At 44.1% G+C, this 22,508-nt stretch overlaps 1 protein-coding gene across 2 annotated transcripts in view; it reads left to right on the top strand.

The window, feature by feature from the left end:
* The first annotated feature begins 774 nt into the window (after positions 1 to 774).
* The window catches only part of LOC115474895, a 33,941-nt gene continuing 12,207 nt past the window's right edge, over positions 775 to 22,508 (top strand). For both annotated transcript variants that reach the window (XM_030210588.1, XM_030210587.1), the window contains exons 1-6: positions 775 to 823; positions 6,300 to 8,859; positions 13,826 to 13,958; positions 14,424 to 14,555; positions 17,368 to 17,523; positions 19,446 to 19,534. In XM_030210588.1, coding sequence (XP_030066448.1) covers positions 6,637 to 8,859; positions 13,826 to 13,958; positions 14,424 to 14,555; positions 17,368 to 17,523; positions 19,446 to 19,534 — 2,733 coding nt within the window. In that variant the 5' untranslated portion in view covers positions 775 to 823; positions 6,300 to 6,636. The remainder of the gene's footprint in view (positions 824 to 6,299; positions 8,860 to 13,825; positions 13,959 to 14,423; positions 14,556 to 17,367; positions 17,524 to 19,445; positions 19,535 to 22,508) is intronic.

Raw genomic sequence — 22,508 nt, forward strand, 5'->3', positions numbered from 1 at the left:
CCTGTCTATTAAACTTCCTTGCAGCATCTCCTAGGTTTGCTTGCTTTGATTTGAGTGAATGGGGATGACGGCTGCAGTAGGAAAGGGAAACTTAGATTGTCCTAATTGGCTTCCTTGCTTACAGTGGACTAGATAGGCTCAATTCCACTCCTGTCTATGAAACCTCCTTGCAGCATCTCCTAGGTTTGCTTGCTTTGTTTTGAGTGAATGGGGATGACGGCTGCGCTGGGAAGGGGAAACTAACGTACTTATTGGCTTCCTTGTTTACAGTGGACTAGATAGGCTCAGTTCCACTCCTGTCTATTAAACCTCCTTGCACCATCTCCTAGGTTTGCTTGCTTTGATTTGAGTGAATGGGGATGACGGCTGCACTAGGAAAGGGAAACTTAGACTGTCCTAATTGGCTTCCTTGCTTACAGTGGACTAGATAGGCTCAGTTCCACTCCTGTCTATTAAGCTTCCTTGGTCTCCAGCAGATGCTTCGATCACTGGGTTCACGCGGAAAGCCTAGCGCGAGGGGCGGGTCCTGCCTGCGCCCTCTCGCGCTCGTTAAAGCAAGGAGGTTTAATGACGCCCCCCCCACCCCACAGTCCAGGTCTCTATCATGACTCTCAACCCAACCCCTGTTCTATCTTGCAAGCAGGTTAGATTCCATGTCTTCGCTACCTTGAAGCTGAGCTTTGGGAAACCGGAAGTGGCGTCAGGAGGGCCGTTGTTAGCAGCAGTGTGAAACCGGAAATGGTGTCATTAGAGGCGGGAGATTAAAAATTCCGGGCTGGTTGGTGTCAGGTACTTGTGTGAATGACTGACTGCGTGTTGTAAGGTAGGGGCTGGGCTGAGTCGCGCGCTCAATCTCCCTGAAGGGCTGGAATTTAATGTGGTTCACGTGCGCGTAACCTCCTTGTTTAATGTTGTTGGGTAACGAATGTCAGTAGCCAGAGCTCTGGGCGACAGGAATCGGCAGTGGCAGCCGAGACCCAGGAGGTTTCCTTGACGTCAACAGGACCGAATTATTTAGTGTAGAAGGACATATGTCAAGTCAGCTGTCTGTTATATTCAAATCACTTATATCATTGAAGATAATATTGACCAATCAGAAAGAATCTGTTCCTTAATAGGAGCAATCAGATTTTTTTTATCCAATCAGATTCTGGCAAATGTTCTTGTACGTCCAATCGGGTTCCTCTATTTTCGATCAGCTGATGGACATTTAAACTGCAGCGCGGGGACGAAAAAGCGGCGGCCATTTTATATGTAATTCTGTTGTTTTTCAAAGCATTGCTATCAGGATGAAGATTATACATGTTGTAGATTTTGTTTAGGAGACTTCAGCTATGAAGTCCTTCAATGACTAATGACTTTCAAATGCACTCAATCTGCAGTCCTCCATTACCTCTCTACCCTCCTCTCCCCGTATGTTCCCACCCGTAACCTCCGCTCTCAGGACAAATCACTCCTATCTGTACCCTTCTCTACCACTGCTAACTCCAGACTCCGCCCCTTCTGCTTCGCAGCACCTTATGCCTGGAACAGACTCCCTGAGCCCATACGCCATGCGCCCTCCCTGCCCATTTTCAAGTCCTTACTCAAGGCCCATCTCTTCTCCCTTGCTTTTGGCGCCTAACCACCTTCCCATTCCTGATACCTACACTGACTACATAGTTTTTATCTTTAGATTATCAATAGAAATCAAACAAAATAAAACATGGAAAAGAAAATAAGATGATACCTTTTTTATTGGACATAACTTAATACATTTCTTGATTAGCTTTCGAAGGTTGCCCTTCTTCCTCAGATCGGAAATAAGCAAATGTGCTAGCTGACAGTGTATATAAGTGAAAACATTCAAGCATTACTATGACAGTAAAATAGATACCATTGGAGATTCTACATGGAATGTTGCTACTGTTGGAGATTCTACATGGAATGTTGCTATTCCACTAGCAACATTCCATGTAGAAGGCTGCGCAGGCTTCTGTTTCTGTGAGTCTGACGTGCAGGACGTCAGACTCACAGAAGCAGAAGCCTGCGCGGCCACATTGGTGATCTACAAGGGCCGACTTCTACATGGAATGTTGCTAGTGGAATAGCAACATTCCATGTAGAATCTATAGAAATCAAACAAAATAAAACATGGAAAAGAAAATAAGATGATACCTTTTTTATTGGACATAACTTAATACATTTCTTGATTAGCTTTCGAAGGTTGCCCTTCTTCGTCAGATCGGAAATAAGCAAATGTGCTAGCTGACAGTGTATATAAGTGAAAACATTCAAGCATTACTATGACAGTCTGACAGGGTGGGAGGATGGGGGTGGGTAGGAAGTATGCATGGGGACATCAAAGCATATCATTGGTATTCTAACAGGGTGGGTGTGAATAGGTGTGGATATGTGATTTCTATTGATAACCTTAAGAGTGGACTAACACGGCTACCACACTCCTCTATCTTTAGTTGTAAGCTCTCTTGAGCAGGGACTGTCCTTCCCCATGTTTAAACTTGTACAGCGCTGCCTAACCCTTGTAGCGCTATAGAAATGCTAAGTAGTAGTAGTAGTAAGTCAAGCCTGCATTGTGAACTTCTTCCCTGATGAAGTATCAAAACCTCGTCACGGTGGTGGTGGTGGGGGGCTTCTTGTCAGTTTGGAATCGGCTACAAGTTAAGTGGCTTTTTTTTAATCTTCTGCCTTACTGGAATTTAATTTTGAAGAAGTTAATGTCTTTCAAGGAGAGGCTACATAATTAGACTATATTTTGTTTTGTTTTGTTTTTTAATTTAGAATTTTCACTTAAATTCAAAGAAAACTGGATCGATTAAGACTTGCACATTGCTGCCTTGGTACAATCCAGTTTAAGCTACAATGATGCTGTGAACTGTAAGGATCCTATTAAGGAACAGATTCTTTCTGATTTAGCAGTATTTTCCTCAATGATATAAGTGATTTGAATATTTCTGGCTGCTATTGCAACATATAATAACAGACAGTTGCTTGGGATATTTTGAAGCCACTTAGACTGGTCTCAGTTAACCCCCTTCCCTGTGGAGTCATTCCACCTACACTCAAAACAAACCTATGAGCTGCTGCATCCACATTGTCCTTTATTTGGTGGTATTTTTAATCTCATATTTTCAAACATGCTGACTTGTGCAGTATACAAGGAAGTATAATAACGGGATAACTTTTCATAGGCAGAGTAGTAATTTGTTATAAATCGTAATCAGTGTGTCATTTGGAGGGGCTGCTTATAGGGACACCCTAGCACTGTTATATTTGTACGGAAATTTTTCTCTCCTGGTAAAGGGCCACTAAAACAGACATCATGTTATGAGAATCAGGTGTTCAACATTCAGAGTTTCTATTTATGTATTTACTTATTTATGGCAATTATATCCCACATTAAACACGAATTATGTTGAAACCTGGTAGCATTTAAAGTCGTATTTTTTTTTCTTCCTGTGCTTAGATCAAAAGGGAAAGATGGTTTGTGGGCATTTGCTCCTTTTGTTTTGTGGAATGCAGTGGTATATTATAAAAACGCACTTAATGTTTATTACTACTATTTCAGAGCTGCCAAGGGGCCCGATTTTTGAGAGAGATTTTAGTACACGCCCAGCCACGCCCATTCTGTCTTGGCCCCGCCCACTCTACCTTCTGTCATCTTGAATTTCTTTTGATGTAGGCATAGGAAAAAAAAAGATTTTAAGTGCTCCCAGGTTTCAACCCAAATCATGTTTAATTATGGGATATAAATATAAGTAAATAGAAACTCTGAATGTTGAACACCTCATTCTCATCACATGTCTGTTTTAGAGGCCATTTACCTTGAGAAAAAAAAAAATCTCTGCACCAATATAACAGTGCTAGGGTGTCCTTATAACCAGCTCCTCCAAGTGATACAATGATTACACTTTCTAACAAATTACTACTACCTATGAAAAGTTATTCCCTTATACTTCCTCCGTCTCATCTTCCGCCAGGGTCGCTTTACTCATACTACCCCTCTCCTCAAGACCCTTCACTGGCTCCCTATCCGTTTTCGCATCCTGTTCAAACTTCTTCTACTAACCTATAAATGTACTCACTCTGCTGCTCCCCAGTATCTCTCCACACTCGTCCTTCCCTACACCCCTTCCCGTGCACTCCGCTCCATGGATAAATCCTTCTTATCTGTTCCCTTCTCCACTACTGCCAACTCTAGACTTCGCGCCTTCTGTCTCGCTGCACCCTACGCCTGGAATAAACTTCCTGAGCCCCTACGTCTTGCCCCATCCTTGGCCACCTTTAAATCTAGACTGAAAGCCCACCTCTTTAACATTGCTTTTGACTCGTAACCACTTGTAACCACTCGCCTCCACCTACCCTCCTCTCTTCCTTCCCGTTCACATTAATTGATTTGATTTGCTTACTTTATTTTTTGTCTATTAGATTGTAAGCTCTTCGAGCAGGGACTGTCTTTCTTCTATGTTTGTGCAGCGCTGCGTGCGCCTTGTAGCGCTATAGAAATGCTAAATAGTAGTAGTAGTAGAGGAGTAGCCTATTGGTTAGTGCAGTGCAGCTCCTTGTGACTCTGGGTAAGTCACTAAACCCTCCATTGCCCCTGGTACAAAATAATACCTGAATATATGTAAACCGCTTTGAATGTAGTTGCAAAAACCTCAGAAAGACGGTATATCAAGTCCCATTTCCCTTCCCCCTTTCCCTTATGACATCACAATATCAGAAGTGAGCCAAGTATCAGGCAATCAAGCCATTGTGACATCACTGATGAGGTTGGCTCTTATTGGTGGACTGAGCCTCCACCTACCCTCCTCTCCTCCTTCCTGTACACATTAATTGATTTGATTTGCTTACTTTATTTTTTGTCTATTAGATTGTAAGCTCTTTGAGCAGGGACTGTCTTTCTTCTATGTTTGTGCAGCGCTGCGTATGCCTTGTAGTGCTATAGAAATGCTAAATAGTAGTAGTACATCTGTATACTGCACAAGCCAGCAATTTTTGAAAATATAAGTGAGATGAAAAAAAAATGCTACGAACAATATAAAAGTGATAACTGTGGATGCAGCAGCTCAGAGGTTACAATTTTACTTACTTTGTTGAAGGAAAAACGGAGACCAATTGGCTTCAACTTTTCATCCGATCCTTACGTTCTCCCTCCACCACGATGCAGCCTGTGCTCTGTGCAGCAACCAGCCTGAGCCAACCACGTCCACACACAAAAAAAAAAAAAAAAAACAAATGCGGGTCCGCAGCTGTTGGCTGTGCCGATCCTCTGCCCCCTCTGACGTCAATTTTAAGTTCCGGGGGCAGAGGACCGGCAGAACTGACAGTGCATGCCTGAAGGCAGTGCTGCGGCTCCGCGCGTTTGCTTTTTGTTTTGCTTTTCTGCCGCTGCTGCATTGGGAGAAGCAGCGTCGGTCTCAGCGGGAGACTTCACCGCTTTGGCAGGAGGGTGGGAGATGGCCCGCCAAAGCAGGAGTCTCCTGTTCAATGTGGGAGACTTGGCAGGTCTGCTATTTAAAACAGATATTCAATAATGAGGGCAGACCTACCTTCATCGTTTTCCAGTCTGATATATATTTATTTTTTCCAAGCCTGGTTGTAAAAGGCATGTTTTTTTTTTTTTTGGGGGGGGGGGGGAAGGGGTGTTAATCTTTGTCTGCTGGCTGTGTGTTTGTATATAGATAAGTACTGGGGATAATGATGGCAAAGGGAAAGCAGCAGAACAGATGGAGCTGAATGACATTTATGTTTTCCAAATGGTGATGCATAGCTTGATGGGATTTCCTTGTTATAAGACCAGAGTAAATAATTTCTTAGCGTCTTATTTAAAATGAACCAAGGAGAAACAAATCTAGTAGAGGGGAAATGAGTCAACATGAGTTCAGCAAACAAAATCTAGCCTTAAAACTATGAGCTGGTTGATATTTAGCAGAAGTTAACCAAGTTGATGTCAAGCTTCCTAATATGATTTGATAACGGCGTTTTCTCAGTTGTTGCCCAAATGCGAACACAATTATAACGTTAAGTTTTGGATGTTACTGAATTCTGTTCTGTCTCTCTGCATTTCCAGTTTTGGCACACATGGTCAAAATATAAGAAAACCAGTAGATTGCATTATGAGCTTATAACCCATTTAGTTATGTTTAAACAAATGAGAGATCTGCATGAAAGAAGGGGTTCTTTTAAGTAATGCTTTCCCTTAATATTAAAGTATTAATATAATATTTTCCCCTTTTTTGTGTTTTGGCTGTCCTATTTTTTTTTAAAGGTTTTATCTTGTGCCTTTATTCTTTCAGACTCGCCTGTGAACCTCAAGGAACTGTTCTTGATTTTAAGCCACAATGAAAGCGAGCTCCTATTCTTATTCCAAAGATAAGTAAGATAGTACGCCAGAGATATGTCACTGCCAAGTCAGGAAACAGCCCCAGAAGTGCCTGAATGTTGGGCATGGACAAGGAAGTTTCCTAGGCCAGCTTGCTAAGCAGTCAGGGTTAAAGGATAAAAAAAATCTTTAACGGCAAAGCCTAGCACAACAGCAGAAAGGTGGAAAGCTACAGATGACAAGAAGCTGGAGGGACCCCAACATTGTACCCTAATCAATGATTCAGGCCAAGGACACACAGCACTGAGGATATGGACGGAAAGGTTCTTAATTTAGAAACCAAAAAGATGGCTGTGAGCAAAGAAGCAGCTGAGCTGGGTAACACTTGGATCTGTGATAGTCCTAAAAGCAATAAAAATGTTGGCGTGAATGCTGGGAGTCCCCAAATCACCATGATTACTTCACAAGGTGACTCTTCAAATGGCACATCTGTGATTCCATGTGAGGAAGGGAGCAACGTCTTTCTGGCTGATGCCTGTCAAAACATCCTGAATGTAGTTAACTGGGAGAAGAATGAGCAGAGAGAGGAGCAGGCTATACCTGGGGAACTGCTTAATGAAGAGATGCAGGTTGAATTCATTGGTCACCCACTTTTAGTGCCAAGACCACCTTCAGATAGCTGTGCGTTCAGCTGTTGTCCTTTCCCCTCTTTAACATTTAACATGATGGCCTTGGATGCTCTGAAAGTAACAAATAGCTATTTTAGCACACCAGTATCCTCCCAGCAGATAAGAAAGAAACATCTAACGCCTGTCATGGAAATGGATTTAGAATCCAGTTCCCATGAAACCCAGAAAACTGAGCAAACAGCAGAAGAAGATGAGACAAAAGAAAATAAAGGAAAAAGAGATCAGTTTCCAGACCTGTTCCAGTATGAGTTGCCCATGTCAGAAGACCCCCATCTGTACACACCCCTCTATCAAAGTTGTTTTGAAGCAGAATGCTTGGAGATAGCAAATCAACTTCAGTGTTCTGCATCTGACACAAGAAGCCCCAATGCCCACGGGCAAAATCAGACTCCAAAGAGGAAGCAAGGCATAGTGGATGTTTCTACTATTGAGAATGAGATTCTCCCTTATGAAAGTACCCCGTTTAAATCTCGGTCAGCTTCAGAAGATGCCTTGGTTTTGCAGCCTGCAGATAGAGACCATTCAGATGCAAAACACACGTTCTTTGGGAATAGTATTCTGGACCTTGAGAAGATGAACCTAGAGCTTGATGTTAGAGAGCCTGTCTGCCAAGTATGGGAGAGAAAACTGTCGGAGGAACCCTTGCCTCCTACCCAGGTACTGAAAACCTTGGAAGAATTGCCTTCCATAGACGGAATTGGAGTTCTTGGAAATACGCAGGACAGTGCGAACAGCAACAGCAGGGGCCAAGAAAAGGAAAGTCTGGAGATTGTCACTGGGCCTGCTTTAAAGTGCACTGTAGATGTCCAGGAACCCTTAGAGAGAAGTGTATCAGCAATATCAAAAGCACATGGCTCAGTCAACGTAACACTCAACTTGTCTCAGAAACCGCAACCCGAAGAACAAACTGGAAAGCCAGAACTGAACCAGACTCAACTGATGTACCCGTTACATTACTGTAGTTTATCACAATGTGCTAATTTGACTGTGGCGTATGAGATGCGGACTGAGAGATTACCAGAGATCAACACTACACACCAGCTCAGCACAGTATTATGTCATGTGATCACTCCTGGTTCTAACAGCAGCGAAGGTGGATTCCAGGAGAAGACGCAAGGTGATTCCAGCTCTAAGGAATCTAATGGTGGGTTTCTTCCTGATGTGGAACAGCCTCACAACACAGAGAGCACTCATAATGAAAGTCTCTCCTTGGGGTCCCTTACATTTGGTATGACAACTCTTATGACCTCCACTCCTCTGCAAGGGGATGTGCAGTTTTGCTTCATGAAAAGTATTTATGGAGACTCCATGCAGAAGGATCCAAATCTGTCAGTTTCTTCAGTTACCGAAGAACGATGTTTAGATACCATGGGTAATCAAAAGGCCTCATGTAGGAAGGTTGCTGGGACACAGGAATCTGTGCCTGTCAATAGAAAAGTAACTGTACAGGAGCCTGATAGGAAACCAAAGCTGGACAGCCTACCCAAAACCTCTAGCCTGCCCCTACGGTCTCAAAGCAGCAGAAGAAGCCTCATCCCCAAAACAGAAATTCCAGCCAGATCCATGTTGCCGACCAGCAGACGATGCCTCACTCTCACCGTTGCATCTGAGCAACAGAGTTCTCCTAAGGATTTCCCTCTGAAGGGCAGAGGGACCTCAGACATGAAGCCACTTGCTAGACAATCTTTGGGCAATATCAGGCCTGCTTTTCAAAGACAAAGCGCTGCCTCAAACAGATGCAGCTTGGCTGGGGTTCCTCCCACTGGCATTCTCTGTCAGATTAAGGAGGCAAGTTTGGCAAAGACTTCCAAAGCAGCACACCCTAATACCAAACCTCCTGTACCAGTAAGTAGCAGTGTTTTTAGTATTTAAACAAAATTGATTTATTGGGAATGGTGGAAAAACTCCCATAAGATGGTGGCTGTAGTGCATGTAAGGACCATCTGTGACCTAGTACTGGCTGAGGAACTGTCATAGTAACATAGTAGATGATGTCAGAAAAATACCTGCACGGTCCATCCAGTCTGCCCAACAAGCCTGCACGGTCCATCCAGTCTGCCCAACAAGATAAACTCGTATGTGCTACTTTTTGTGTATACCTGACCTTGATTTGTAGCTGCCATTTTCAGGGTACAGACCGTAGAAGTCTTCCCAGCACTTGTCCTGCCACACATTCTCCGCTAAGCTTCTGAGGATCCGTTCCTTCTGAACAGGATTCCTCTATGTTCATCCCACGCATTTTTGAATTCTGTTACCGTTTTCATCTCCACCACCTCCTGCGGGAGGGCATTCCAAGCATCCACCACTCTCTCTGCAAAAATACTTCCTGACATTTTTCTTGAGTCTGCCCCCCCTTAATCTCATTTCATGTCCTCTAGTTCTACCGCCTTCCCATCTACTATCCTTGTGTAACCTGGGCTAACAGACAGCGTGGTGGCACATTTCTGCTTAATGGCATCTGCAGTCAAACCTTGTGTGCACCGTGAGGCTTATGACCTAAGGTAGAGAGCCCTGGAAACCTAAATTGTTGAGAATTTTCAACTTCAAGAAATATTAGGAAACCTGGATCCTAAATCCATTCTTGAAACAGTAAAGTTTAGAATTTAAATGAAAACTGGTGAAAAGATTTGGCTTACCCCCTCTCCCCCCCCCCCCCCCCCCCCCCCCCCACCACCAAACCTTTCTGAAATCAGATGGTCTAGGGCCTACTTTTTGGTTCATTTCTGATCATTTTTCTAACAGTACACAAGCATGACGTGTGGAACTACCTGCTTTGTTTTTATTCTTTCCAATCCAGTGAAAGTTGAAAAGAATTACACCAAAGGGGTCAAGATTGTGTGGGAGCAAAGTAAATTTCTGAAAAGGTACCAGAATTGTATGAAATTTGGCATGGGGGAAAATAGTGAATAAACAAGGTTCAAAAATGCCCCCCCCCCCTATTATTATTTGTTAGATTTGTAGCCCACATTTTCCCACCTTTTTGCAGGCTCAACGTGGCTTACATTTATGTGGGAGAAGCGGTTCCAGTTTCTGCAATGTTGAAAAATAACGGTTAAGGAATTCCTCCTTTCAAACCACCTGCTGAACAAACTCCTGGAGGAATTTGCACAGATTTTTGCAACGAGGAGGCACGGTGACTGACACGGTTAAGCCCAGCGCACATTCTCCTCCCTGTGGCAACCTTTGGCTTGTCCCGTTCATGATCTTGGGGCCCCCTCTTTCCCTGGCACTCTTCACAAGTGGAGGAATAGAAGGAGAGTAACTGCATGTCGCTATGTCCTGCTCCTGTGCCATGCTGGCTCTCGCTACTGAATCTGAACTGTGGGGCTCTATGGTGTCCCGCATGGTTCAAATTCAGCAGAAGAACAGGATGCGGCCTGATGTGCAGCCACTTCCCCCTACATCTGTTTGTTTAGTATTGGGGAGGGAAGGGGACCAGAGGAAATTAATTGGACAAACTGAGCACAGCTGCTGGCAGAGGGGTGTATGCTGGGGGGGGGGGAGGGAGGATGGGGAGTTGGGGGCAACAAGAGATGAAAGGAGCAAGCTGAGGGGGTGTCCATCAGAGGAATGTGTGTACCGAAGGTACAGAGGCGGAGGGAGGCTGAAGGTATCACAGGTGGTTAGAGATATTCATTCAGCTTTTCTCTCCCCAGGGTACGTCTGAGGGGGCAGGGAAAGAGAAGTCTCAGTAGATGTATTGGGAAGTGACAAAGATGTAGGGGTAGGTTTGAGTGAGCTGGGGTCGGGATAGTGAAATGGAGCTAGTGTATGTTTGCCCTAGCTATGGGGGTATGAGAGAGCTCTGGCTGGTTTTTGGGAAGGGGAGTTGACAGAGGTGTTGGATGTTTGGGCACTGGGAGGGATCTAGAGACTGCTGGGAAGGGGGAGGCAGAAAAAAAAACCTGAACCTGCCAAACTTGGGGAGACTGCTGAGGGAGGGGGGGCATCAAGCTTGAGCTGGTACAGAAGGAGGAATTCTACACAAATAAAGGATGCACAATTGAAAATTGGGTTGAGGAGTGGCCTTGTGGTTAGGGTGGTGGACTTTGGTCCTGAGGAACTGAGTTCGGTTCCCACTTCAGGCACAGGCAGTTCCTTGTGACTCTGGGCAAGTCACTTAACCCTCCATTGCCCCATGTAAGCCGCATTGAGCCTGCCATGAGTGGGAAAGCGCGGGGTACAAATGTAACAAAAAACAAAACTGAGCAGAATTGCCAAATTTTAAATGTTTTTATGTAGAATTCCGCCAGGAGTAAAAAAAAAAACCCCTCAAAGCTACTAACTTCCTCTGTTCCCTCTCCCTAAAGCAAACAGAAGGATTGGAAAGAGTTCCATGAGTCTATTCCACAAACTTTCCTTGGAAATACAAATTTATAAGTGCACAGCCAAAACTAATAGGAAGACCCTCTGACCAACATCTGGGTTCTCAGCAAGAAATAAGACGTGTATGGATACTGGCTGTGAGGTGGTTGACAACACAAAATATAGCACAATCAGTTATAAAACAATAAAAAGTAGGTTCAAAGCTGTTATTTTTAAACAAGCAGGGACCAGGGTTTTTTTTTTACATAGTAACTGATTTTGTTTGTTTTATCTTCAAAGTAGGGCTGCACATTTTAACATGTTAATAACGCATTAAGGGCTGTGCTAGTGATTTCAGTATGGCAACTGCAACAAAAGCCCATAGGAACTGATTGGGCTTCATCGCATTTGCCACATGGGAACTGCTAGGGCGGCTTTGTAAAAGGAGCCCTAAATGTTTAACTTTTCTCCATGTTTTCTCCCCTTCCCACTGGCTCACTCATTTTATGTGGTCTGACGCTCCGGTGCCGGTCTGCTGCTTCTGTCTTCACTGCAGCTGTGGTGAGCAACTGCAACTAGAAGGCAGCCGCAGGGACGTTCCTCTTTGCTTGCTGCCGCTGGCTCTGCTGGACCCAGAAACAGGGAGTTACGTTGCGCCTTTTGCTTGCTGCTGCCACAACTGCGGTGAAGACAGAAGCAGTGGACCAGCACAGGATCTTCAGACCATGTAAAATAAGTGAGCCAGCGGGATGGGGAGAGGACAGAGAGACGAGAGGGGAAGGCAGGAAGAGATGTGCAATGCACGATATGGGAGTGAGGAGAGACAAAGGGGGGGGGGGGGCAATGCAGGATATTCAGGGTACGGAGAGATAGAGCTTTGCATACCATGGGGGTGGGGGAGATGGGGCAATGTGGGGTATGGGGGTGAGGGAAGACAGAGCAATGCATAATATGATGAGGAAGATTGGGAGCAGATAGTATATGGGGATGAGGCAGTGCAGGATATAGGGGAGACAAGGCAATACTAGATGATTGGGGGTAGGGGGAGAGAGAGAGGTGGGGCAATGATGGACGATGGTTTTATTTTTGTGGTGGTGGGGAGAAGAAAAGACAGTGATGTTTGGGGGGTGGGACCGAGAGACAGGGCAGTGCTAGATGATGTTGGTCGATGGGTAAGGGAAAAGAGACAGGGGTGATGGTGAGCGGGAAAAGAGAGATGGGTCCATGGTGGGGGAAGACAGAGTAAGGAGTGATGCTGGATGGCAGAGGAAGAAATGGACAGATGTTGGAAATGGGGGATGGAAGTAAAAAAAGAAAGGAGATGGTGGACATACAAAAAGGGTAAGGAAGGGGAAATGCACTTAGATGACAGGGAATGAGAGAGAAGGGAGGAGATGCCTCCCATGGATGGAGGGAAAGGGGAAACCTGGAAACTAGATTTTGAGAAGGAGGCAAAAAAAAAAAAGGAAGAAAGATGGATATAGGACAGGAAGTGAAGAAGAAAGGAGAGAAAAGATGTAGTGAATGGACAGGAGACCTTGAAACAGAGTTCACAGCACAGAGAGAGGGAACAGGATGATTAGAAAAATAAAATCACCAGACCAATGTTAAGAAATGATTTGATTTTCAGTTTAGTAAATGGATCCTCAGAAGCTTAGCAGAGATTGGGTGGCAGAGCTGGGGGGGGGGGGGGGGGGGGGGGGGAGACAGGGCTAGTGGTTGGGAGGCGGGGCTAGTGCTGAGCAGACTTCTATGGTCTATGCCTTGAAAATGGCAGATACAAATCAAGGTCAGATATATGGTCTACTTTATGTGTATATCTTGTTGAGCAGACTGGATGGACTGTGCAGGTCTTTTTCTGCCGTAATCTACTATGTTACTATGTTCTGAGAATTTACTTCTGTCTATATTTTGCACTGTACAGGAGGAAATGTGAGGAGGGGCACTTCATGTGATTAATCAATGTGCAGTCCTGCTTCAAAGGCAGACTATTCCACATCATTAAACCTTGAAAAGAAAAGGCACTTTTCATTAGTAACCTCTAAAAGCATTCGTTGGAAGACCTTGGCTATCTAGCGAGGACATAATGTAAGGTCTGAATTTGAAGGACTGGCCGAATAGGCTGAAACACTTTTGTGTTGGGCAGTAACTGAGCAACAGTGTTTTGAAGTCGGTAGGAAGGAAAGTCTATATAAAGCACATTACAATAATCCAAGGAAGCTGTGCTTAATGCTTTCATTATTAGTCGGTTCCACTGTACCCAAATATGAGTAAATAAAGATATGTTCCCGAGAGAAGAGAGAGGTTCAACCACTGAACTTACTGTTTGTCCATACCCAAAAGGACGCTGACCAGCCTGGAACTGGGGCAATTTGTACCTTACCAATTTAATTCTTGGGTAAAGGCTGATCTCTTTTGGTTCAGCTTCAGCCTATTTACAGATAGACTACACTGTTTACTGACACCTTTCCAATCTTGAAATGTGCTTTTTCCTCCTGTGTGCCAGCAGTTGACGTCTCGGTTCTCAAAGCTTCCCGGACATGTCAGCAGCCAACTATCGTTTGGAGGCCGGTTGTCCCTTGGGTCAGCTCCACGGTACAAGAAAACAGAAAATGTGTCGGTGTTAACGTCAGTAGCAGGTGCAACATAGAAGGATTAAAAGGGGGTGCAGGTGGGAGGTTGGGGTTCAAGGGATGCTTGAGGTGGGTGTGTAAGACGCTGACAGCCAGCAGGGTTGGAACTGGAGCTGGGCATGCATGATGCATGACACCCTGAATACTTAACTATCCCACACCGAGCTTCAGAATCGGTACTAGGTGCTTAGTATATTTACAAGGACTATATGGGGGGTGATGGGAAGAAATGGTTGTGGCTGGGCACAGAATACTGGGAAGGTTATGAGTAGGTGGGATGTTGATGTGTGGTTGGGGCTGTCTTCTCAGGGAGCATGTGAGGAAAGAGAGGAAGGTAAACCCACAAATATATTCACAAGAGCTGGGTCGTTAGTAGATTCACTAATCGACTCATTTTGAGTTAGATGTAATGCAGTCAATTGTATCTAATGATGGCAAGTCTTGTTTTAAAGAGGTATTTTTTCTTTCCAGGTAGCAAAATATCAGGCCTTGAGGAGACCAGGCCTGCTACTTCTCAGGCCTCAAGTGCTGCTGTCTGCTGTGCAAAACGCTCCTCCATCAGCTCTATCAAGAGCTCCCTAGGGAGACGGCCAGCAGCCACGGGTGAGATGCCTTGCATCCAAAAACTGTGATGGTACTGCAGAGCAGGGACAACAGTGGAATTAAAATCTCAACGGTTGTAATTTTCTAGCCTTCATGGCTCTATACAGATGTGAGGGGAAGGTTGTGTAATCCCAAATGTGTGATCTCGAGCTATTCTCAGATAGTGTTGCAAGGATAACATGCCACCATTCATCACAGGTTACGCCAGCTTTTTAAAAGGGTTCAGTGAGCCTGCCTTCAATACTGGGCAAAACAGCTTCGACCATTTTGAAAAACATTATTGGTGGAGTGGTTTAATGGGCAAGACCTGTGTGGATTTAGCAGAGGGAAGATGAGCAAATGTTAATGGATGCTTCCTATTTCAAAAGCGAGACTCACTTTGACTCTATAGTTGGCTTTCTCAGTTGTAGGATTAGCATTTGGAATGATTTTCTTCCTCGTATCTAGCAGTTAGAGTTGTTTGGTGTTAAAGGAACAACTATTCAGTCAGCTGAGTGGTGGTGCTGGTTCCTGACAGCTTTTGTTGGTCGTTCACATTTTGTTAGTTGTCAGTAGGATGTGGTTCCTTTGTTGGTTTTCATGATATTGGTTTGGGGGCATTGTGTTGGGTTTTATTTTATCATGTATCTTCCTGTGGGCTTTTTAAATGATTTAAATTTATGGAGGGTGGCCAGTGTAATGCCAATTTGTTTTAGAAAAGGTTCCATAGGTAATCTAGGAAACTATAGACCGGTAAGCCTGACGTCGGTGCCAGGCAAAATGGTACAGACTATTATAAAGAACAAAATTACAGAGCATATTCAAAAGCATGGATTAATGAGACAGTCAACATGGATTTAGTGAAGGGAAATCTTGCCTCACCAATCTACTACATTTCTTTGAATGGGTGAACAAACGTGGATAAAGGGGAGCCGGTTGATATTATGTATCTGGATTTTCAGAAGGCGTTTGACAAAGTACCTCATGAAAGACTCCAGAGGAAATTGGAGAGTCAAGGGATAGGAGGTAGTGTCCTATTGTGGATTAAAAACTGGTTAAAAGATAGAAAACAGAGAGTAGGGTTAAATGGTCATTCTCAATGGAGAAGGGTAGTTGGGTTCCCCAGGGCTCTGTGCTGGGACTGCTGCTTTTTAACATATTTATAAATGAGCTAGAGGTGGGAGTAACTAGTGAGGTACTTAAATTTGCTGACAACTCAAAAGTTATTGAGTTTTAAATCGCGGGAGGATTGTGAAAAATGGCAGATGACGTTTTTAGTGTGGGCAAGTGCAAAGTGATGCATATGAGAAAGAGGAACCTGAACTATAGCTATGTAATGCAAGGTTACACATTAGGAGTCACAGACCAGGAAAGGGATCTAGGTGTCATCATTGATGATATGTTGAAACTCTTTGCTCAGTTTGCGTCGGTGGCTAAAAAAGCAAATAGAATGTTAGGTATTATTAGGAAAGGAATGGAAAACAAAAAAAGAGGATGTTATAATGCCTTTGTATCTCGGTGACTAGAATTGCACACAATATAGCATCTCAAAAAAGATATAGTGGAATTAGAAAAGGTGCAGAGAAGGGTGAGGAAAATGATAAAGGGGGTGGGATGATTTCCCTATGAGAAAAGGCTAAAGTGGCTAGGGCTCTTCAGCTTGGAAAAAAAATGGCTGAGAGGATATATGATATCTATAAAATGAGTGGAATGGACCTGGTGGAGGTGAATTGCTTGTTTACTGTTTTCAAGAAGACCAGGATTAGAGGGCACATAATGAAGCTACTAATAAATTTGAAAACAAATCAGAGAAAATAGTTCTTCACTCAACGTGTAATTAGCCTGGAATTTGTTGCCAGAGAATGTGGTAAAAGCAGTTAGCAGGGTTAAAAAAAATAGTTTTGGATAGCTTCTTAAAAGTCCATAAGCCCTATTAAAATGAATATTGGGGGGGGGGATGGGGGGGGAATCCACTGCTTATTTGTAGGATACACATATATACACATAATAAAAGCAGAGCAAGTTGTTTTTTGCTATCACAATTGGGATGGTGGAGGTTGAGTCAATGATTGACATGAATATATGTAATATATTCACCTATTGAGTGAAAATAATATTACTAAGTACTTTGTATGAGACTCTCCTTCACTTTAGTCTAGAATTATTTAAGACTATCGTATTTGCATTTATACACTCTGTGAATTTTGTTTGATATTTGTAGGATAAGCAGCATAAAATGTATTGTACTCTTTTGGGATCTTGTGACCTGGATCGGCCACTGTCCCAGTATGGCAGTGCTTTACCTCTGGTTTGAAAAACCTGCAGCAGGTCTCCTGATTCCTAACCATTGTTACTCAGGTCCTGGCTCTGGAGTTTATCGATTCCTTTCTTCATTAGGAGGCTTCCATTCCTCTCCATGACTGATTGTAATGAATGCAGTACTTCAAGACAGATGTTTCTGCAGGTCCATAGGCTGCAGACTTAGACTGGCACAGGCCCCTTCCCTGCCCATCTTCAAATCCTTGCTCAAAGCCCACCTCTTCAATGTCGCCTTTGGCACCTAACCACTATACATCTATTCAGGAAATCTAGACTGCCCCAACTTGACATTTCGTCCTTTGAGCAAGGACCGTCCTTCTTTGTTAATTTGTACAGCGCTGCGTAACCCTAGTAGCGCTCTAGAAATGTTAAGTAGTAGTAGTCTGAGATCCTGAGAGAAGGTATACAGGGCTCATAGCTACAGCAGAGTGAAACAGGGACCAAGTGTTAGGCGATGCTGATGGCATGCTAGTCATATCTACAGCTCACTCTATCCAGTGTCTTTCCGTTCTAGGCAGAAATGTGACATCCATCCGAGATCAAACCTTCAGGCCCCATGCTGCCAAAAAAACACATGACTCTGAGCAAACTCCAGGACCACTTGCTGCTGAGACCCACAAGGAGCAAATCACAGAGACACGGGAAAGCCTCACTCTGCCTTTGGTTACAGGTAAAGCAGCTTAATCACTCAGGGTCGCTGTCTACTGGGAATGGCAACTGTGTCTGTGACAATGGTAACCAAGAAGGCTTTCAGCCGTTGTGAGGTCTCTGATAGTTGAGGAGCTGCTGATGCGGTAGAATGAAAGAATATGGCAGAGGTTGGTTGTAATCGGGAAGGTGGGGAGGGGGCAGAAATAGAAAGTTGGAAGCCATATATGTTTAGAGCAGGGATTCTGGGAACACCCATCCAATCTGCTTTTAAGGATATCAACAAGGAATATGCATGAGAGATAGTAACATAGTAGATGACGGCAGAAAAAGACCTGCACGGTCCATCCAGTCTGCCCAACAAGACAACTCACATGTGCTACTTTTTGTGTATACTCTACCTTGATTTGTACCTGTGCTCTTCAGGGCACAGACCGTATAAGTCTGCCCAGCACTATCCCCGCCTCCCAACTACCAACCCCGCCTCTCACCTACCAACCCCGCCTCCCACCACCGGCTCTGGCACAGACCGTATAAGTCTGCCCAGCACTATCCCCGCCTCCCAACTACCAACCCCGCCTCCCACCACCGGCTCTGGCACAGACCGTATAAGTCTACCCAGCACTATCCCCGCCTCCCAACCACCAGTCCCGCCTCCCACCACCGGATCTGGCACAGACCGTATAAGTCTGCCCAGCACTATCCCCGCCTCCCAACTACCAGCCCCGCCTCCCGATCAAGCTCCTGAGGATCCATTCCTTCTGCACAGGATTCCTTTATGCTTATCCCACGCATGTTTGAATTCCGTTACCGTTTTCATTTCCACCACCTTTATGGGACAGACGCAGTGCATATTCGTTTTGTGTAGCCTGAAAACCTGACTGGGTATGTCCTGAGGATTCAAATGAACCACTGGTTTTATAAGCTGCTAAAGGAAAACTGGCACCTCGGGGTGGGGGGAAGGGGAGGTTGATAAACATCTGCTTTTAGTCCAGTAAACACTTCACATGAGAACCCTGGGCTCCTGGTCTCTCTCGGCCTGAGGATGAGCATAGTAGAACATCAGCTATAGAGCTATTGCAAACAATAGCCTTGAGAATCACCCCACTCGTTACTAAAACATTGTGAGCTGCTGCAGGACAGGTGGAACAGCATGGCATAAAAAAACTTACAGCACTGCTTCTCCAGCATTTCCTGGAGGTACACCAAATTGTTCAGGTTTTCAGGATTACAACAATAAATATTCAGGAAAGAGTTGCATGCAAATCTATAGAATTTATTCTGAACATCTGACTGGCTAGTGAAGAGGTTTACACCCACTGAGCTGGAAAAGAGTAGAACATAAAGCTACAGGTTTGAGTCTTTCTGCACAGCTGGAAAATTCAGTTAACTGGAGAAGACTTACCTCTTCAAACAAGCCTACCCAAAAGATCCGTCCTAATTCTCAAATATAATTTCACACCATTAGTATTACCCATACCCCAATCCCTTCCCCACATCTCTTATTATTGTTCCACTCTATGTAATTGTCATCTTTGCGACACTTTGTTCCATACTTGGTATCATCTCTGTGATACTTTGTAAGCCACACTGAACCCACTCTATGTACTTATGTCATCTCTCTGATACATTATTTCCATGATACTTTGTAAGCCGCACTGAACCTGCTATCGAGCGGGAAAGAGCGGGGTATAAATGCCACAAATAAATAAATTTGATATTCTTGCAATGCCTACTGGTGGAGCTCTATACACATTGAGAACAAGGACCTCCCATCCCTATGGTAAAGGGGTTTTTCCTTTGTCAGAGATGCTGAGGAGCCAAGGATGGGTAGGAATAGTTATGCCTGAAGAGGGGAAACGTAATATTTGGATCCTATTTTGTTTTTCTCTCCTCACATGCACTTCTGTTGATATCTGACATAAGTATTTATGCTTGCTGCAGATATCGAGGGTGATATGGCTCGGTCCCAGCCAATACTGGCTACATCAAAAGAAGGCAAGGGCAAGTCACAGGTCTCTGCTGGTCACCAGGTAATGGGAACCAAGGAAGAGGTTTGGACCATGATCTGAATCCTGAGGAGCAAAGGAGTTGATAGCTCATTTAATAGCTATAACTACTGCACTGATATAGGGTGCATGTATGAGCAACAGAACAACTGTGATCTCTGTCCTTGGCTGATGCAATGACTTGGTTAGAGGGGTGTGAGGGAGCAAAAAAAAAAAGGAAAGTCTAAGGAAGTTGCAATAGAGAGCCAAAGCAGAAACTTACGTTATGAAATTGAAGGGTGGGGAGTTAGAAACTAACAGCAAGAGAGGCATCCTAGAGGTGTCGCCTGATGTTTGGTTAAGGTAATGCACAGACCTGCCATTATTTTTAGGCTAAGCACAAAACCAAAGCAAGATATGAATATGAAAAATGAGGAATTCTTACCATCACCAACAGATCAGTCCAGATGAATAGGTTACACTTATTTACCAGCAGGTGGAGATAGAGAACACAGAATTGAGATCTTTTCATAAGGGACCATGAGCTCCTATCCCAATTCAGTATTCTCTGTCTCTAGCAAGTGGAAGGTGGCTCTCTTGGCAGCCTCTGTACGATCTGAAGGTGCCTGCTCCTGGTTCAGCAGCCCTGGTAACATGCTCTTAGGAGGTACAGCTAGTGGTACTAGGTATCTTCTCTCTCTCTCTCCCCCCCCCCCCCCCCCCCCCCCAAACTTCATTAGCTTGGTCTCCTTCCTCTTAAAAAAAAAAGACACACAAAAGTAAAGCAGTTGCTTCACAGACCTGTGTGCAGTGTTTGCCCTGAGGAACATCGTATTTTTTGGAGAAGCGTTGGTAACTGCCAGTGCTGGTGGGTACCTTGTCAGTGGTTAAGCAGCAGTTAGCTCAGCCTTATAGCAGTGTTGGCTGAAGTGGGGAAGTGCTGCCCCCACTGTGAGGGAAGGATATCTGTGTTGAGCCACTGTTTAGCACGTTCTTTCTCACCTTATTGCCAGCAGGAAAGTTGTTTTGATCAAGCACTGGGAATTCTGGTTCCAATGAAGCTCTGGTCTCAGGCAGCTCAGGAGCACCAGCCACGTTAGATTTTCACCTGCCTCTCCTGCCTACTGGACCACGGTCTCTTGTCCACTGGACCACTTCCTCAGACATCTCAGTGCTTACTGAGTCCAAGTCACCCTCTCCCCCTTTCTCCAGAATTTGGATTACTTTTACAGCAAATATTTGCTAAAGCATTCTCAGTCCTCTTATGATCTTCTTCTTGCTGAACATATGGTTTAGGAGAATTTTTCTTCTAGAAAAAGGTTAGTCTCCTCCTGACTGGGACACTAAGTTGTTTAAATAGCTATACCCTGGGTTGTTTCTCAGTCCCTTTTGTCAGATTTCTCCTTAGAAGGGAAGCTGCCAATGTCTTAAAGACGAGCTCCCTGTCTTAATTAGTAGAGCCTTAGAGATTTATAACATCTTTGATGGCTTCAGACCCCATGATGTCTGCAACTCAGCCTCCAAAAGCCTTTCATATCTATGAAGCTCTGCAAGATTTAGTCTCTGCCCAATGGAATGTTGACACTGGTCCTAGAGCCAACGGACCACATCAGGGCTTTATCCGCTCCTTCCTGAGGACTTGAGCTCTTTACTATGAACCTTCTAGTCACAGCAGTTAGAAAGAAGACTCTTGTTCTGTCCAGGCAACTCAGCTCTTAAGGATATGCAGGACCTCATGAGGCTTCACTAAACACTTCCTTTGAGGTCACTGCCTTGTGCCTCTAGGCTATTCTCATAGAAAGATGAAGGTAGATAAAGACTCTTATCACCTATCCAGTCCGCCCATCCATGCCCTCTACTCTCCCTTTCACTTCCTTAGACATCCTATGTACTTGGTCCAAGCTGTCTTGAGTTCAGATACTGTTTTCATCTCCACCGGGAGGGCGTTCCATGAATTCACCACCCTTACCATGAAGTATTTCCTCAGGCTACTTCTGAGCCTATCCCTTGTCAACTTCATCCTAGGTCCCCTCCTTCCAAAGGTTCCTTTTGATTGAAAGAGACTCTTCTGTACATTTATGCCATGTAGGTATTTAAATGTCTCTCTCACCTTTTTTTCATATTGAGATCTTTGTCCCTATATGCTTTTATGATGAAGACCATTTTAGTAGCTGCCCCTTGGACCAACTCCATGCTGTTTATATCTTTTTGAAGTTGCGGTATCCAGAATTGTACACAATATTCTAACTGAGGTCCCACCAAGTCTTGGGGCTTCATCCCTTCCTTTCTCCTTCTGGCCATTCTTCTCCCTATGTACACTTAGCTTCTTCTGGCTTTTGCTGTCGCCTTTTCTACCTGTTGGGCCACCTTAAGTTCATCACATATGATCACACCGAAGTCCTGGTCCTCTTTCATTTGCAAGAGTTATTCACATCATAAACTGTACCTTTCCTTCGGGTGTTTGCAGCCCAAATACATGACTGCATTTTTTTAGAATTATTTTAATTTAATTTATTTTAATTTTTAGTCCTTTTTTTTTTTTTTTTTTGTCCAAAGCGGAGTACAATGTAGGTAGGACCCACTCATCTCTACCAAAAAGTTTTGAATATCAGGGTGAAAAAGTGGTCATGAAGCCCTTTTGTCTACAGTCTAGGAGTTTTCCTAGACACCAATTTAACAATTCATGAACACATAGACCATGTGATTTAAAACTGCTTTCTTTCAACTTTGTGTGTTGAGCAAGATAAAAGTTATGGTCACACCATATGATTTACAGACAATTTGTACAGAGCTTGGTACTGACAAAAATCAATTACTGTAACTCCGTATTTCTGGACATACCATCATCCCAAATCCAAGCTCTACAGGTCATCCAAAACGCAGCTGCGTGGTTGATCACTGAAATATCCAAGTCTAAACATACAGTGTTCAATTCAAGACTCTCGTATTGACACATCATCATATATTTGGGACAGCCCCAGCCTATTTTTGCAATACCCTGCAATCATATAAACCGAAT

This window comes from Microcaecilia unicolor, chromosome 7 (genome assembly GCF_901765095.1).
Source record: "Microcaecilia unicolor chromosome 7, aMicUni1.1, whole genome shotgun sequence".
Lineage (NCBI taxonomy): Eukaryota > Metazoa > Chordata > Amphibia > Gymnophiona > Siphonopidae > Microcaecilia > Microcaecilia unicolor.